Here is a 19286-nt window from a genome sequence, read left to right as displayed (position 1 = left end):
GAATTCCAAATCTGGCAACAGTAGAAAAAATGAAACAAAGGAAAACAAACAAACAAACAAACAAAAAGAAACATAGAAACAAAGCCAGAAAGACTACAGTCTATATATCTCCCTGGAAAAGATATTCTGGGAGTATCGCAACCCCAGAATTAAGTATTTGTGGTAGTTTGTGTCATTTCTATACAAGCTGTGATTTTAAAACGAAATTTCATCTGTTAAATATCAGCTTCTCTGTTATATAACACTTAGGGGCTGTGAAAACAATCTCATCACTATAAAATCCTTCAGACCCATATTAACCTGAAATATCAATTTTGTTTTACTAGATTTAAGGATTCACAGGATTCCCACAACATTCCATACAGTGAGCAATGTATGGAATAAGTCACAGAAGGAATCCTCTTCTTCATTTGTTTTAACCTAGAGGGAATTTGCCTCCATTAAAAGCAGAAAAAAAGGATAAAGTCTTAAACCACAGACCAAAGTTCTACAAATTCGCCTGATTTTGTAGTATATTATAACTTACAAACATCTGTGACCCACAAATTAATAATTAAATTCAAGTTAAATACAATCAAGAGTTTTAAGAGCTTTTTGTAATAGGAAAATCACTCGTATCTTGTTCTATTTTAAAAATGAGTACTGATAACCACTGAATGGGTGATCACCTAAAGAAATTCTTGTTTATTTCTATATAAATAGAAAATGATTTTAAGTCCTAGTGAAAAGTCCTTCATTTCTCTAGAGATAATTTTTTTCCTTTTTGTCAGTCAAAATATTCATTTCCAAAGGTTGAGATGGTGCTCCAAATATTCAATACTTTAATTACTGCTATTCTTTATCTCACAACATGAAATGAATTCCCACCAGAATTCATCTATCATAATAGATTATTCTGTAGATTGCATATATTGAGGCAATATTTGCCTTGATAACTCAAATTCTCTACTATTTTCCCTTGTAATCATCTTTCATACATGTTAATTCTAAGTTATAAAATATTGTCAAAACTTTAGTCAGAAATCACGAAAAACCAATTATTAATAGAATAAAGGAATGCAACTGTCTGTAAGCTTTCAAAATATGATTCTACCATCTATCTATTATCTGTCTCTCTAACCATCTCTTCATTCCTTATTCCCATCATCTGAAAACAAATTTAGAAGCATGGTAGGCTGAATGGAGCAGTTGAGAAGATAATTGTGGTATACCAGATTGCCAAGTCAAAAAAAAAAATTGAAATAGTTAATATGAAATAAATGAAGAAATTCAGCAGATTACATATTTAAAAAAAGGTGTATAATCATGCAACTCCATGGACAGTGACTCCACATACAAGCAAATGAAAGCAGCTGACCACGTACCCACACACCTTGGCAGAGGTGCACTCCACACTCGTCGGCCACCACCAAGACAGATGATCTCTGATGCCCCTTCCAGACGGTAACCTGATGAGCATGAGAAGGTCAGAGTGTCACCAACCCCAAAGGTGAACCCAATTCGGTTACCATATTGAGGAGTTCCAGGATCTTCACAAGGTTCCAGATTATACTCTGTAATTAGATGCAGAGAAAAACAAAGACAACAGTAGTAACTTTTAAGGGTATACTTCTGTTTTGTAAACTGGTTGCTTTCAGGGCCAGCCATATATTTCAAAAGTGCCTCTAAGTATAATTGTGGGCATCCCCGCCCACCCCCCTCCCATGGCTCAGGGATGAAGAATCCTCCTGCAATGCAGGAGACACAGAAGTGGGTTCTATCTCTGGGTTGGGAAGAGCCCCTGGAGGAGGGCATGGCAACCCACTGCAGTATTCTTGCCTGGGAAAGCCCATGGCCTAGGAAAGCCCTAGTGGGCTACAGTCCATAGGGTCCCAAAGAGTCAGACAAGACCGAGGTGACTGAGCACACATAGATATAATTAGGGTATATGCTATGGCATACATAATTTTCTTCTTCTGTGAAAGACCTGCAAGGAGATCAAACCAGTCAATCCTAAAGGAAATCAGTCCTGATACTCATTGAAAGAACTGAAGCTGAAGCTGAAACTCCAATAATTTGGTCACCTGATGCGAAGAACAGACTTATTTGAAAATACCCTGATACTGAGAAAGGTGTAAGGAGGATTGAAAACAAAGATTGAAGTAGAAGGAGAAGGGGACGACAGAATGAGATGGTTGGATGGCATCACCGACTCGATGGACATGAGTTTGAGCAAGTGATGAAGCAAGTTTGAGCAGCTCTGGGAGCTGGTGATGGACAGGGAAGCCTGGCGTGCTGCAGTCTATGGGGTCCCAAAGACATGACTGTGTGACTGAACTGAACTGAACTGTGAAAGACCTAGTAATATAATAAATACTTTTATGTGTGAAATGAAATAAAGATGAGAAAGTGTCACCTTGAGAATGATACATTGGAAATGTAGATATTTACCTTGTATTTTTTTTTCTGTATTAGAAACATTTTGTTTCTTAGATTTTTGACTTAAAATAATGACATGATAGATTCATATTTTCAAATGCAAAATAGCATTTGGAATGAAATCATTTGCATTTTGAAATGACATTTGCTTAATGGTTTTAGTCTAAATGACAAAGGCTCTCGTGCCTGTAGTATACAAGGAATTCTATTAATACATATTCTGAAAAATATGTGACTTCAGAAGCAAGAGTTTATGTAAGACTGACTGCCCACAAACTGAAAATTGTATATTATAGATTTATACCAGAAAATTTCCTCAAGCAATGAATGAACATCATGAAAATAAATCATTAAACACTCTTCAGGGTATGACAGACTAAATTTAATTAACCATAATATTATAACTTATATACAGCCTTAAGAAAAAGTAGCTTATCTAAAAACATTTCCAGAACACACACTTAGTACCTAACTGCAGTGGAGAACAAAGGGATTGCTTCATGTTGATGAGCTATTACTTTATTAACATTCTAGGTTAAAACTAATTATGCTCATGTATTCTTTTCTATGAAATACCTTATTTTAGAAGACAAATATCTCCATGAAAATACTGGAATAACAATTGAAGAACAAAATCAGTATTATTTTATTTATATATTTGTAATATACTTGATTAATATAATTATGTATAATTATAATATTGTAAATTTAATATTATAAAGTTGGCAAAATATTTACTTATTGTTTCTGTATTCTCTTTCACTATTCCATTTAACTAAAAAGTAGAACTTACAAGAATATTTCTTTGTTCAGTTTGGTCTTATAATTCTTTTCCCTTATGATCCAAGTTATATTATTGCCTATAGATATAATACTGCCTATAGAGGTTATTCTAGAATAAAAAGAAACAAAATTAACTTGCCTCTAGATCATCTAGTTCCAAATGAATATATTAATCTTAATCTTGGCCTGTAAAAAATGACTTTTTCCAGAAATACAAAACTAGAATATCACTGGTTTAATTCACATTTCATTAATGGACTAAGTAAACCCTTACATATATGTAAGGGCTTCCATTTTAAATTCACTTGACATTTTTAGCAAGCTTTCCTCTCAGCATTCTATAGAATATAAGTTAAAGAAATGTATTTATTGTATTTCCAGTAAATTTTTGTGAATTAATTTCTTTTTTTGCTACTGTTTTAAGGTTCCCTTTAATATATTATTATAGTCAATCTTCAAGGCACTTCAAACTTTCCTTAAAATTTGTTGGCAGATAGCTTTTTTGCTTTCATCTTTTTTTGTCTCATTTTCTCTCTGTTTGGTCATGCATAAGCTATTTTCATACTTTTAAAACTATGGTTTTAAAACTTATTTTCTTACCAGAGAATGTAATGTTGAATCCTTCATAGGATATTGAGAAATCAGAAATGAAGCGCAACTGAGCCCTGAAATTTCCATAGAGACCAGCATTGATTGTTGAAGGAAGTTCTGAACCAGTCAGGCGTGCCAGTGGCTGGGTAAAACTGCCATTCTCTGTGATCAGTAAGTAGTCATGATGGTCTTCCAAATGAAAGGTATGGAAGCTGAACTGTACACCTAATAAGGAAAAGAGGAAAATTAGACTTATAAAGTATATTAGTAAAACACACAGAGTTACAAACTAACAAAAATCAGGACTCATAACAGATTTTTGTAAAAATGAAAGGCCCTGGTATAAAACATTCTGAATATATAATATAATTATTATAGCTTTCTTTTGTTTTGAGTTTTTCTGTCTGCTTGTTTTCCTTAGCTTCTCTATAAGGTTTATAATGAGTCATATCTTGGAAACTGCTTGGAAATAAAATTTTAAAATTACTGTCTAAAAAGAAATTACATGCATTTTCTGAGCATTTCAAGGAAAACTTATATACTTTATTTAAATAGAAGTGTTTTGGCAAAAGTAACCACTCATTCAACTTCTAATAGGATAGACTACTCTGTTACTACCTAACAGAATTTAAAATTTTCCCATGTATTAATCTCAGTACATATCAGAACAAGCACATTTTTCTAAGAAAAACATGCAGACTGATAGTCTGATTTTTTTTTCTTTTTTGTTCATTTGCTCTTCCGACTATTTTTCTTTTTAGTCTCTGACCAAAATCTAATTCACTTTATCTGAACTTTTGCTCATGTTAAAGTGCTCAGCAACTCTTTGTAGTTTATATAATGGATTCATATAAGGTATACTCTTTTTGGTTTGAGTTCTTTAGCATGCGTGATCAGTCTCAAAGTCATGTCCAACTTGTTGCCACCCCAGGGACTGTAACCTGCCAGGCTCCTCTGTCCATAGTATTTCAGATAATACTAGAGTGGGCTGCCATTTCCTCCTCCAGGGGATCTTTCTGACCCAGGGATCAAACCCGCATCTCCTATCTTGTAGGTGGATTTTTTACCACTGAGTCTCCTGGGAAGCCCTTGAGTTTCTTTTGCTCACCACTAAGTGTGTGAGATTTATCTCTACTTTTGTGTGTGATTGTAAGTTGTTTTAGAGATCCATTTCATTTTGTGAATACAACACATTCATTTGTCTGTTCAAAAGCTGATGGTCATTTAGGTAATTGACATTTTAGCTTAAATGCAGAAAATGCTGCTATGAGCATTCAAGTATGTCTTTTGAAGAACATATTTGCTTATTTCTGCCTGATCAATTCCTAGAATTACTGACTCATGGGAAATTTATATATATATATATATTTATTTCAGCTTTAATAGATACTGTTTCACAAAGTGGCTATGCCAATTTACACTTTCATCAACAAATCCAATTGGTATCTTCATCAATATTTGAAAGTTTAAATTTCTTTTTTTAATTTGTTCTATCCTGGTGAGTATGGTATGTCATTGCATTGTGGTCTTATGCGACTGTTTAATGACACTATCTCAAATGAATGTAATAACCTAACAGTTACTTACACACACACACACACACACACACACACACACACATCCCATACTGTTTGTAAGATATGCATATGTGTGTGCTCAGTTGCTCAGTTGTGTCCGACTATTTACGACTATGGATGTAGCCAGCGAGACCCCTTTGACGTGGAATTTTCCAAGCTAGAATACTAGAGTGGGTTTCCATTTCCCGCTTCAGGGGGTTTCCCGACCCAGGGATCAAACCCACATCTCCTGTGTCTCCTGCATTAGCAGGCAGATTCTTTACCACTGAGCCGCCTAGGATGCTGTATGTAAGTACCAGATGAAATAAAGGATGATATAACATGCATCTTTCTTTTGAAGTGCTTAATAAATTTTCTTATTTGATCTAAAAGAATCACCAAAAGCTTCAGCAAAAACCCGGTAACATGAGTTAGTGGGTAATGATAAAATAACATTCTTAATGCTATTTATCAACTTTATAGTTCCAAATGATGGATTGTTTTGGAGTCCTCGTTGGTTTTTTAAAAAATTGAAGCATGGTTGATTTACAAAGTTGTGTTAGTTAGTTTCAGGTATACAGCAAAGTGATTCAGATATATGTGTGTATGTATATTCTTTTTCATATTATTTTCCAGTATAGATTATTACAAGATGCTGAATATAGTTTCCTGTGCTATAGAGAAAGCCCTTGTTGTTTATCTATTTTATTGTATATGTTAATCTCAAACTCCTAATTTATCACTTGTTTGCTAAAAAAGCAAAAAGTAAAATAAAATGAGACCAAAAAATAAATTGACAATATAAGTAATGATGAGTTATTATTGCATAATAGGCCAGTGATTTCAACTTGGAAAATACTTGAAATATATAATGATACTCTTTTTCAAAATATAACACATTTTTTTCTCTCACTCCACAATGAGCCCTTTTTAGGACTGAGTCCAGAAAGTCAGTGTCTCTCCATCTGTTTGTGTCCTCTTTGATTTCTTTCATCAGTGTTTTATAGTTTTCTATGTATAGGTCTTTTGTTTCTTTAGGTAGATATACCCCTAAGTATTTTATTCTTTTTGTTGCAATGGTGAATGGTATTGTTTCCTTAATTTCTATTTCTGTTTTCTCATTGTTAGTGTATAAGAATGCAAGAGATTTCTGTGTGTTAATTTTATATCCTGCAACTTTACTGTATTCATTGATTAGCTCTAGTAATTTTCTGGTAGAGTCTTTAGGGTTTTCTATGTAGAGGATCATGTCATCTGCAAACAGAGAGTTTCACTTCTTCTTTTCCTATCTGGATTCCTTTTACTTCTTTTTCTGCCCTGATTGCTGTGTCCAACACTTCCAAACCTATGTTGAATAGTAGTGGTGAGAGTGGGCACCCTTGTCATGTTCCTGATTTCAGGGGAAATGCTTTCAATTTTTCACCATTGAGGGTGATGCTTGCTGTGGGTTTGTCATATATAGCTTTTATTATGTTGAGGTATGTTCCTTCTATTCCTGCTTTCTGGAGAGTTATAATCATAAATGGATGTTGAATTTTGTCAAAGGCTTTTTCTGTATCTATTGAGATAATCATATGGTTTTTATCTTTCAATTTGTTAATGTGGTGTATTACATTGATTGATTTGCGGATATTAAAGAATCCTTGCATTCCTGGGATAAAGCCCACTTGGTCATGATGTATGATTTTTTTTAATATGTTGTTGGATTCTGTTTGCTAGAATTTTGTTAAGGATTTTTGCATCTATGTTCATCAGTGATATTGGCCTGTAGTTCTCTTTTTTTTGTGGCATCTTTGTCTGGTTTTGGAATTAGGGTGATGGTGGCCTCATAGAATGAGTTTGGAAGTTTACCTTCTTCTGCAATTTTCTGGAAGATTTGAGTAAGATAGGTGTTCATGGATTGGAAGAATCAACATTGTCAAAATGGCTATACTACCCAAAGCAATCTATAGATTCAATGCAATCCCTATCAAACTACCAACGGTATTTTTCACAGAACTAGAACAAATAATTTCACAATTTGTATGGAAATACAAAAAACCTCGAATAGCCAAAGTAATCCTGAGAAAGAAGAATGGAACTGGAGGAATCAAGCTGCCTGACTTCAGACTATACTACAAAGCCACAGTCATCAAGACAGTATGGTACTGGCACAAAGACAGAAATATAGATCAATGGAACAAAATAGAAAGCCCAGAGATAAATCCACGAACCTATGGTCACCTTATCTTCGACAAAGGAGGCAAGGATATACAATGGAAAAAAGACAACCTCTTTAACAAGTGGTGCTGGGAAAACTGGTCAACCACCTGTAAAAGAATGAAACTAGAACACTTTCTAACACCATACACAAAAATAAACTCAAAATGGATTAAAGATCTAAATGTAAGACCAGAAACTATAAAACTCCTAGAGGAGAACATAGGCAAAACACTCTCCGACATAAATCACAGCAGGATCCTCTATGACCCACATCCCAGAATTTTAGAAATAAAGGCAAAAATAAACAAATGGGACCCAATGAAACTTAAAAGCTTTTGCACAACAAAGGAAACTATAAGCAAGGTGAAAAGACAGCCCTCAGATTGGAAGAAAATAATAGCAAACGAAGCAACAGACAAAGGATTAATCTCAAAAATATACAAGCAACTCCTCCAGCTCAACTCCAGAAAAATAAATGACCCAATCAAAAAATGGGCCAAAGAACTAAACAGACATTTCTCCAAGGAAGACATACGGATGGCTAACAAACACATGAAAAGATGCTCAACATCACTCATTATCAGAGAAATGCAAATCAAAACCACAATGAGGTACCGTTATACGCCAGTCAGGATGGCTGCTATCCAAAAGTCTACAAGCAATAAATGCTGGAGAGGGTGTGGAGAAAAGGGAACCCTCTTACACTGTTGGTGGGAATGCAAATTAGTACAGCCACTATGGAAAACAGTGTGGAGATTTCTCAAAAAGCTGGAAATAGAACCGCCATATGACCCAGCAATCCCACTTCTGGGCATACACACCAAGGAAACCAGATCTGAAAGAGACACGTGCACCCCAATGTTCATCGCAGCACTGTTTATAATAGCCAGGACATGGAAGCAACCTAGATGCCCATCAGCAGACGAATGGATGAGGAAGCTGTGGTACATATACACCATGGAATATTACTCAGCCATTAAAAAGAATTCATTTGAATCAGTTCTCATGAGATGGATGAAACTGGAGCCCATTATACAGAGCGAAGTAAGCCAGAAATATAAAGACCATTACAGTATACTAACACATATATATGGAATTTAGAAAGATGGTAACGATAACCCTATATGCAAAACAGAAAAAGAGACTCAGATGTATAGAACAGACTTGTGGACTCTGGGAGAAGGCGAGGGTGGGATGTTTCAAGAGAACAGCATCGAAACATGTATATTATCTAGGGTGAAACAGATCACCAGCCCAGGTTGGGTGCATGAGACAAGTGCTCGGGCGTGGTGCACTGGGAAGACCCAGAGGGATGGGGTGGAGAGGGAGGTGGGAGGGGGGACCGGGATGGGGAATACATGTAAATCCATGGCTAATTCATTTCAATGTATGACAAAAACCACTGCAATGATGTAAAGTAATTAGCCTCCAACTAATAAAAATAAATGGAAAAAAAAAAAGTCAGTGTCTCAAAAATTCTTCAATAGAAATGTGGCATTTGACACTAGACAGATGTAAATGAGAAAGACAGCAAAGAGAAGATACTCTGCCATCTAGATTTACTGATATTTAAATTTACAAATTAACATGAGTGGAAGTTAAGATAAAGTGAATTAGATTTTGGTCAGACACTAAAAATAAGAAAAACAGTCAGAAGAGCAAATGAACAAAACAGAAAAAAAAAAAAAAACAGTCTATCAGGTTGCATGTTTTTCTTAGAAAAATGTGCTTGTTCTGATATGTACTGAAATTAATACATGGGGAAATTTAATATTCTGTTAGGTAGTGGTGCTAATAAGCCCATTGTCAAGTATTACATGCATAGCCTTTTCTGAGATGCACTTTCTCCATCTGAGAAAATGGATTCTAATAGAGTTGTCTGAAAGTTTAAATAAGACAATATAGGGGATCACTTGGCACAGTGCTTTCACAGAGGAAGTGCTTAGCAACTCTTAGCTATCATTTATTGTTTAATCCTTCAACCTGAAAGTCAATTGTTTTCATGTCATTCTGCCCTAGTCAACTACTTTAAAAAATGAAGCCTCTGTTTATCAGATTATGTTTTAAGCAATAAAATCTGTGTTCACTACAGGAAAACTACATAAGACCTTCTAATAAAAGGCAATTAATCTAAATAATAAAATGATACTAAGAACCTACTATATTATAGGCATTATAGAATATAAAAAATGAGAATACTGTAAATAACTAATAGTCTATCTAAGGGAAAAAGACACATAAACTAAAGTTTCAAACATTTTGCTAAGTGCTATGAAAGTAATTAATGTGAGTCAATATCGGAGCATAAACTTTAAGAGGTAGGTTGTCAGAGGGAATGGCAGATGCTCCTGAAGGCAATGACCTTCAAAAGTGAACAGCTCTTTGTGGAAGAGCAACCCTTGGATGGACATTTCAGGAAGTAGAAGTGGACAGGCAAAGACATACAATCTTAATAGGGCAGTGGGTGTGAAGAATAGAGAGAAAAAGTAAGTGGTTACATCATCATAGTACTGTCCCATAAAAGTGCTAATTCAAAAAGTCCTATTAAGGTAATTTTTGTTATGTAAATATATGAAAAACTTGGGCTTGAAGTCAAAATATTATTAATACCTAGGTTATAGTTATAGTTACGACTAATTTTGACCTTGAGGGTGCAATATTGATGTGCATTTCTGTATCTATGTGTGTGTATACAGGCTGGGTGAGAAGTTTAACTATATTACCTTGATAATTTCTCCCAACTTTAAGAGATTATTCTTCACAAATCTTTGACTACACTTTGGAATAGTGGTACTTCGAACAAATTTTGTTGACTCTTATAAGAAAAGCACATAATCTGCATTTCATGCCATGTAAATACAGATTTAATTAACACTTGCAAGGTCTGAAGGTGCAAAACCTTAAGTGTTAATTAAACCTCTATTTACATAGCAAGCAGTATGTAGCCCTCCATTTTCTTGTATAATACAAGGAAGTTTATTTTAAACTCCATTAATCTGCTACACAGTGGGATAATAGGATGCTTTGGTTAACTTCCAAAAAATTGTCTTCTATTATGGAGAACAACAAAAATGACAGTTTATGAAGACTTCCACTTCATTCCTGCAGTAAATATGAGAATACTCATTTTAACAGCATTTTTTTCTCAATAATATTTAATTTTCATTTAAAGAACCATCCTTATATTACCCTCATCATCAATGAAAGGATGTATAATTTCTATAAAGCCTAACCATCTGTATCTCAAATATTCTATCAGAACTGCAGGTATATCTCACATAGTTGAACAGAAGTGTAAAAAACATTGTGCATTGTCATATAGAGTGAAGTAAGAAAAACAACAAATATTGTATATCTCTTATATGTGGAATCTAGAAAAGTGGTACAGATGCATTTATTGGCAAAGTGGAAATAGAGTCGCAAATGTAGACAACAGACATGGTTACCGATGGCGGTGGGAGGAGGAGTGGGACAAATTGGGAGATGGGATTGACATACATATACCACTATGTATAAAACAGATAACTAATGAGAACCTGCTGTTTAGCACATGGAACTCAACTCAAGGGTCTGTGGTGAACCAAACGAGAAGAAAATCTAAAAAAGGGACTTACATGTAGGATACATGTATATGTATAACCAGTTCACTTCATTGTACAGCAAAAACTAACACACCATTGTAAACCAACTATATTCTAATAAAATTAAAAAACAAAATAAAATAACACATTGTGTAAAAACCACAATGGATTCAAATGTTTCGAATAAAGCTTTAATTTTTAAAACTGTAACAACATCACCTTCTCATGGCTAGGATTTGGGTTTTTCATTTTTAGACCTTTGATAGTAAAGCTCATAAGTACAATGTGATGTGTGTGCTGTTGCTCAGTCATGTCCGACTCTTTGCGACTCCACGGAATGTAGCCTGCCAGGCTCTTCTGTCCATGAGGATTCTCCAGGCAAGAATACTGGAGTGGTTGCCATGCCCTCCGCCAGGGGGTCTTCTGAACCCAGGGATCGAACCTAAGTGTCCCTCATTGCAGGCAGATCTTTACTGACTGAGCCACCAGAGAAACCCAAGAATACTGGGTAGCCTATCCCTCCTCTGAATCAAACTGGAGTCTCATGAATTGCAGGTGGATTCTTTACCAGCTGAGCTACCAGGAAGCCCATGTACAATGTAATAGTAAAAACCAATAAGAATAAGACTTCCCCAAAGCAGTTTTTAACATGAATAAATTCTTTTCTAAAATATTAGCATATAGATATTTTCAGGTAAATAATTTTCATCCATTTTTGTTTTGATATTTAGAATGCCCATTTTCCCACTGTCAAGCTATTACGTTAAACCACTTATATTGCTAATATGCATTGAATATTTTGGTTGTATTGCATGAATATATCATATTTAGTACTACAAGGACTTTTATTTATTTGTTCAAAGGACATTTATTAAGCTCTACTATAAGCACAGTGCAGTTTCATACTTTCACTCAACTGTGTGAAAACCAACTGCAGTTCTGACAGAAAATTTGAGACAAATATTTCTAGGACAGTTATAAATTTATATACGGTATATGGCTATAATAAATAATCATAACCATTTTGTAACAAATGTATATAAACATGTACTGTTTACTTTACAATCAGTGTAGTACTTCAGAATATCTATTTCCCTTTGAATTTTTGAAGTCAACTTCTTAACACCATGCCAGAGACAAAAGACATCTGTTTGAGATTTTATTGATATGAAAATTTCAAATTACATTAGTTTATTATATATAAATAAATATACTACCATTCTGAAAAAAATCATATGAGCATGTTATAATAGTACAGAAAAGTAAATACAATCCTCTGCTAAAGTTATTTAAACTGAATTTTGTATTAGCATATTTTAGTACTGATCTGTTTTTGCTCATGCAAAATGACACTGTAAAGGACAATGAAATAAAAATATATGCAATGTAAATTCAGAAGATAGCCCATTATCATTGCATGAGACAAATTACCTTTTCCATGGGTTACATCAACGGTCCATGTACAATTCAGAGAATTTGGATAAAATTCTGGGTAACCAGGTGATAAGATTGTTCCACTAGGCCCTCTAACATCTCCTCCACATAATGCTGAAAATACAAAGAAATATAGTCATATGATCACTGTTAGAGAGGCAAAGGCTGAACAAATCTCTTTTGAAATAGAAGGAGTCTGATTATCTTTGCTTAAGTTACTTCCTGGAAATAACATGAGTGTGTAAAGACCTCTTGCAATATTAGAAATTAATTTCATCCTTTGAAACACTAGAGAAGAAAAAGGTATATAATTGTATCTGAGAATTAATACCAGCCCCAAAAGAATTTAGCTCAACCTTCATGTTTGCATTTAAAGTACATACTTATATATTTCTAATTACAAGCAACATTTGCATAAATTGGTTGTAAATTAAACATGAGTAATTAAAATTGTTTAGCAGTTGCTCTTTTACTAAGCTTTAAGAAAACAATTTGTTAATTACACAAAATTATTTATTTTAGATTTCTAAAGGGATAGGTGTCATTCTTCACAGAATTCTTTTTGAAATAGTGGAGTAAACTGAAATTTTGAAAGCTGTTTCTGAACTTGTGCATTTCTCTGGGAAACATAATGAATAAAAAGTTTTCTTAGAGGATATTTAGTTTTTAGTAAATACTCCAAGATAATAAAAATAAATATTTATGAACTGAGGTAAAAGAAATTAAAATTTGATTCAATGTTTATTTACTATAGACTAAATCACAGTTTACAATGCCTTCTACCACCAGTGGTTATGATAGACCAGATAATTTTATCAGCATTAAAACTAAAGGAAACCTAGATATAGTTTAACTCACATGCAGCATACATCATGCAAAATACTGGTCTGGATGATTCACAAGCTGGATTCAAGTTTGCCGTGAGAAATATCGACAACCTCAGATATGCAGATGTTTCCACTCTAATGGCAGAAAGTGAAAAGGAACTAGAGCCTCTTGATGAGGGTGAAAGAGGGGAGTAAAAAAGCTGGCTTAAAATTCAACACTCATCATGGCATCCGATCCCATCACATTATGGTGAAAAGAAGGGGAATAAGTGATACATTTTATTTTCTTGGACTCCAAAATCACTGCAGATGATAACTTCACATATGTTTGGCATTTTAGCATTCTACTTCAAATGATCAATCTCTATAAACATTATTAAAAGGTATCATTCACTTAATCAGAGATTCATTTACTACTTTCTTCTTCAAATCACTCTCTTTAAGCATCTCAAACCTAAATGTGTCAATATACTTGTTTATGTTATTATGTTTAATTGATTTACATGTTACAGATTCTCATTTGTCAATGGCCTTATGTGATTAAAACAATCTTCTATTATCATCAGTAGCAGGAACATTTTCATCAACCAAATGAAATCCTTCATCTTTGTAAATGAGATCATTTTATATTGCAAATATTTAGAATTATATTTACTTTACTGGCTTTTTGAACAATTACAAGAGATTAGCTACATGCGCATTGATATAATGCACAGATATAGATGCTAATGCAAGTGTGAATTGTCTTGAATTTTAATTAATTACCCAATATTCTCTCAATCTGATGATTCTTCCTTCTCTATAAAGGTCCCTTCCTGTTAAAGCTAAGAAAATGCAAGATGAAATCAAACAACCCACTAAAATCAATCATGAGAGGCCAAAATATTAAGAACAAAAAAATAAAAGTTTTATAACTGAACATTTTTTCAGGTAGAAAATGGAACTCAGATATACTGTAAAAGATGCCGTGGTATAGAAAATATTAAGAAAGTTTCTCCAAGAATATTTCTAAAATAAATTCTGAGAATTAAGTCAGTTCCAAAGACCATATGACTGCTCATATATTGAATTTCTTAGAACAAGAGTATCTAAAATGGATGCCATGGATCTACTGCCTTATCTTTTATATCACCCATTCTGAAGGAGTTCCAATTTATTTCAACAACCTTGCTAATTAATGTCATATGTCTTTACAGATACAGACACTTTTGTAATAGACACAATAGGTATATATGTTCTTGTGAATGAAAGACAAATTTTATATAAAATGAATCCTTGAAACATTGCAGAGAATTTATGGAATAACAAAACAAACATGAAAGAAGTAGTTACTTTATGTTAGGGAAGACAGCTGTCAAAGAAAAACATCCATAAGGACATAGATCAGTAGCACAGCAAAGTCACACCAATAGCCCAAAATATGAACTGAGAGCAATTAGCCAGACATATAACAATCTTGTCAAGTATAAATAGCTTTTAGTTTTTCTCCCTGATTTTTTCCACATATGACCACTACCTGGTCGCATGATAAGAACCTGAGTTTTAAAATATGAAGTTTCCTCAAAAGCCAACCCCTTGAATGAAACTGCCCAAACTCAGAAAATTATACCTTGCCCTTGGTAGAGATGCACACTTGGCAAGTGATAAATTTTCTATAACTAGAACAGACCTTTCTAGACCATTATTACTCAAACCACTCTGAGTATTGCAATAGGACAAAGAAATAGCCAGTTTTTACAAATCCCATCATGATTTTTTTTTGTCTGTTTTTAACCTTAAATCTCTTTTTTTTAGGTCTCCCTAATTTGAACTGTATACTCTCATTTTAGACTTTTTATTATTTGAATTCTATGCACCATCATTACTTGAATTTTTGGGTCCTAAACATCCGTTCATGTACTCTTTTGCTATGTTAGTCTGTGTACTCAAATCTATCAATAATATGAAAAAAATCAGGGAAACAATAAAGTTTCAGTACATTTGGTTCAATTTCAGATTCTGTGCTTAATGACTTAGGTGATACAGATAATCAAGTAATTTCTTCAGTTCTAAATGTCCCCCACCATAAGATGGCCATGTGTGTGTGTATTCAGTCACTCAGTTGAGTGAAGTGACAGCCACTCAGTCATGTCAACTCTCTGCAGTCCCATGGGCTGTAGCCTGCCAGGCTCCTTTACCCATGGAATTCTCCAGGCCAGAATACTGGAGTGGGTAGCTGTTCTCTTCTCCAGGGGATCTTCCCAACCCAGGGATCAAACCCAGATCTCCCTCATTGCAGGCAGATTCTTTACCGACTGAGCCACCGCAGAAGCCCCAGTCACTCAGTAATGTCTGATTTTTTTTTTTTTTTGGACCCCATGGTTTGTAGCCTGCCGAGCTCCTCTGTCCATGGCATTCTCTGTGCAAGAATACTAGAATGGGTAGCCATTCCTTTCTCCAGGGGAATCTTCCCTCCCAGGGATCAAATCCAGGTCTCCTGCATTGCAGGCATATTCTTTACCATCTGAACTACCAGGGAAGCCCCAGATGACTGTATTGTTTATCAAATAAAATGGGAATTTGGGGGAGAAATCAGAGTGCCAAGAAAAAGAGTGAATGCAGGGCTTGTCTTAGGCAATTCAGGACATGTGGTCTACCTACATATTTACCAAATAGGGTAGCTATCTTAATTAACAATGTCTAGTTCCTGAAGGGTTGAATTCTACTGGGTATATGACTTCAGCTTATCCCCATAACTCATAACTTTATGATCCTAGTACATAGAAAACACCTTTCAGCTGTGACTTCTGATTATATGCTGCCTTGGACACTTGTTGGCCAATGCTATCCTGGTTTTTCCTGTCTGACCTTCCCTAGAGTCTTTCAAATCTAAGTTCTATGAAAAACATTAGAGAGATATTCAAGATTGAGATCTAATCAAAATGGCCAGTAACACATGTTGTTCAGTTTTGGTTTAAATCTAACCTCTTATGTTTAGGAGATGTCTTCTAAAAATATATGTTATAGGAGCAAGAAGAATACATGGTTCTCGACCTCAAGAATATAAGGAAAACAAGAAAACAATTACTATTTCCTCTACTACCTCAAGGAGAACATATAGTATTTGTTCATACTCAACAATATTTCTTTAGTGCTTAGACATTATAATTGACAAATATTGATTTAGTGAATCAATAGGTGTTTATAAGGTAGCAAAACATCCTATAAGTAGAGAAACACGAGGTCTAGGAAAAGTTGAGATTTTTTGCAGATGCTTCATCCTAGGAAAGCATAATCCAGTCACTCAGTTTTAATGTGCAACATGATAAAATTAATACTACTGTGTATGTTACACATAAAAGTTAAGAGAGTTAATCCTAAGAGTCCTCATCACAAGGAAAAACATTTTTTTCTATTTCTTTAATTCTATTTATAAGAGATGGTGGATGTTCACTAAATTTATTGTGATAATCATTTCATGATGCATGTCAATCAATTCCTTTTTACTGTGCACATTAAACTGATACAATGGTGTAAATAAATTATATAACAATAGAGTTGGAAGAAGTGAAACTTGCTCAGTTGTGTCTGACTCTTTGTAACCCCATGGACTATACAATCCATGGAATTTTCCAGGCCAGAATACTGTAGTGGGTAGCTTTTCCCTTCTCCAGGGGGTCTTCACATCAGCTCCACCTAGCCCATCAGGCTCCTCTGTCCATGGGGATTTTCCAGGCAAGAATATTGGAGCGGGTTGCCATGCCTTCCTCCAGGGGATCTTCCCAACCTGGGGATCGAACCCAGGTCTCCCACATTGCAGGTAGATTTTTAACCAGCTGAGCAACAAGGGAAGCCCAAGAATACCAGAGTGAGTAGCCTATCTCTTCTCCAGTGGATCTTCCTGACCCAGGAATCAAACTGGGGTCTCCTGCACGTACATAAAAAAGCTTAAGTTGGAGACAAATTTAAAAATGACTCGGAGTTTGGTAAAAAAACAACAACAACAAAAAAAAAAACCCCAAAACCTTTCCAGTGTTGGAAAGGACTAGGACATTCTAGTGGAAAGGGAAACACTGATGAAGGCAAAGGACAGAAAATAAATATGCAAAATCAAATATACTAAGTATTCCCCAAAGAACTGGAAATAATAGTCTGCTCATTCTTTCATTACAATAAGACTTACTGAGAACTAACTGTGTGACATGCCACGCTGGATGAAGGACAAACTGGAATCAAGATTGCTGGGAGGAATATCAATAATCTCAGATATGCAGATGACACCACTGTTATGGCAGAAAATTAAGAGGAATTAAACAGCCTCTTGATGAAAGTGAAAGAAGAGCGTGGAAAAGCTGCCTTAAAGCTCAACATTCAAAAAAACAAAGATCATGGCATACGGCCCCATCACTTAATGGCAAACAGATAGGAAAACAATAGAAACAGACAGACTTAATTTGGAGGGGGGGGGGCTCCAAAATCACTGCAGATGGTGACTGCAGCCATGAAATTAAAAGATGCTTGCTCCTTGGAAGAAAAGCTATGACAAACTTAGACAGCATATTAAAATGCATAGACATTACTTTGCCAACAAATGTCCGTATAGTCAAAGCTGATTTTTGCAGTAGTCAAGTATGGATGTGAGAATTGGACCATAAAGAAGGCTGAGCACCAAAGAATTGATGCTTTTGAATTGTGATGTTGGAGAAGACTCTTGAGAGTCCCTTAGACTGCAAGCAGATCAAATCAGTCAATCCTAAAGGAAATCAACCCTGAATATTCATTGGAAGGACTGATGTTGAAGCTGAAACTCCAATACTTTGGCCATCTGATGCAAAGCGCTGACTCATTAGAAAAGACCCTAATTCTGGGAAAGACTGAAGGCAGGAGGAAGAGGGGACAACAGAGGATGAGATGGTTGGATGGCATCACTGACTCAATGGACGAGTCTGAGCAAGTCTAGGAGATGGTGAAGGACAGGGCAGCCTGCTATGCTGTAGTCCATTGGGTTGCAGAGTCAGACACGACTGCGTGACTGAACAACAACAAACTGTGTGACAGGAACTGAACTCTTCTTGGCACTGAGGACACACCAATGAATATAACAAAGTTCTTGCCACATAGAATTTACATTTTTCTTAAAAAAAAAAGCACACACACAAAAAAGACCACATATACATAACAAGTTGTTAGAGAGTGGTAAACACTATGAAGAAAAATAAAAATGACATGATGGGGATTATTCCTTTATGGGGATTGTCAGTGATGTGATTTTTTTAAGTAGAGATTGAGTGTATTTAGGAAGAAGGACATGTGACTATATGAAACCTATTTCAGGAAGAAGAAATGAGAGGGAGTTGGAGGGATGGGGAGAGGGAAAGCCTCTTATTATATGAAAAAAAGCCAGGAGACCTGTATAGCTGGTAGTGCAGTGGTATGAATGAGGGAGAAAGTTGTGAGAGATGAGGCACGGGAGTACTCAGGGCCCAGATTACATGGGAGCAATTAGGTCATGCAAAAGTTTTGAGATTTTATTCTTCTTGGGATGCTAAGTGCTAGAAGGCTCTGGGCAGCAGAGTGCCCTGATCTGCCTTAACTCCTAAAATAATTACTCTGGCTGCTTTCTGAGGAGTAGGCCTAAGAGGTCAAAGGGAAAGAAATAAACCCCTCAAGAAATACTTGGTGAAAAATAAGGTAATAAATTTACTAAATAATGCAGAATCTAACTGAACTATTTATCACTTTTTTAAGATTCAAGGTTTCAATAATAAAACAAGATGAAGTTAGAAAGATCAACTTTTTGCTCAGAAACCTAAATATACAAAAATAGGACTGAATTAAAAGTAGTCTGCCATATAACATAATTGATAGCAAGAAAGTCCTCTTTTTCAGCCATATATTCCAGGGAGTTCAGAGTA

At 35.0% G+C, this 19286-nt stretch overlaps 1 protein-coding gene across 5 annotated transcripts in view; it reads right to left on the bottom strand.

Moving 5' to 3' along the window:
• CSMD3 (CUB and Sushi multiple domains 3) overlaps positions 1–19286 on the bottom strand; it is a 1331483-nt gene that overhangs the window by 411832 nt on the left and 900365 nt on the right. For all 5 annotated transcript variants that reach the window (XM_070477231.1, XM_070477232.1, XM_070477233.1 and 2 more), the window contains 3 exons: positions 12563–12679; positions 3802–4017; positions 1365–1553 (listed from right to left, as the gene is read on the bottom strand). In XM_070477231.1, coding sequence (XP_070333332.1) covers positions 1365–1553; positions 3802–4017; positions 12563–12679 — 522 coding nt within the window. The remainder of the gene's footprint in view (positions 1–1364; positions 1554–3801; positions 4018–12562; positions 12680–19286) is intronic.

Source organism: Odocoileus virginianus, chromosome 15 (assembly GCF_023699985.2).
Source record: "Odocoileus virginianus isolate 20LAN1187 ecotype Illinois chromosome 15, Ovbor_1.2, whole genome shotgun sequence".
In the NCBI taxonomy this organism is placed as follows: Eukaryota; Metazoa; Chordata; class Mammalia; order Artiodactyla; family Cervidae; genus Odocoileus; species Odocoileus virginianus.
The sequence above is the reverse complement of the archived record's forward strand: the minus strand, read 5'-3'. Positions and strand labels throughout refer to the sequence as shown.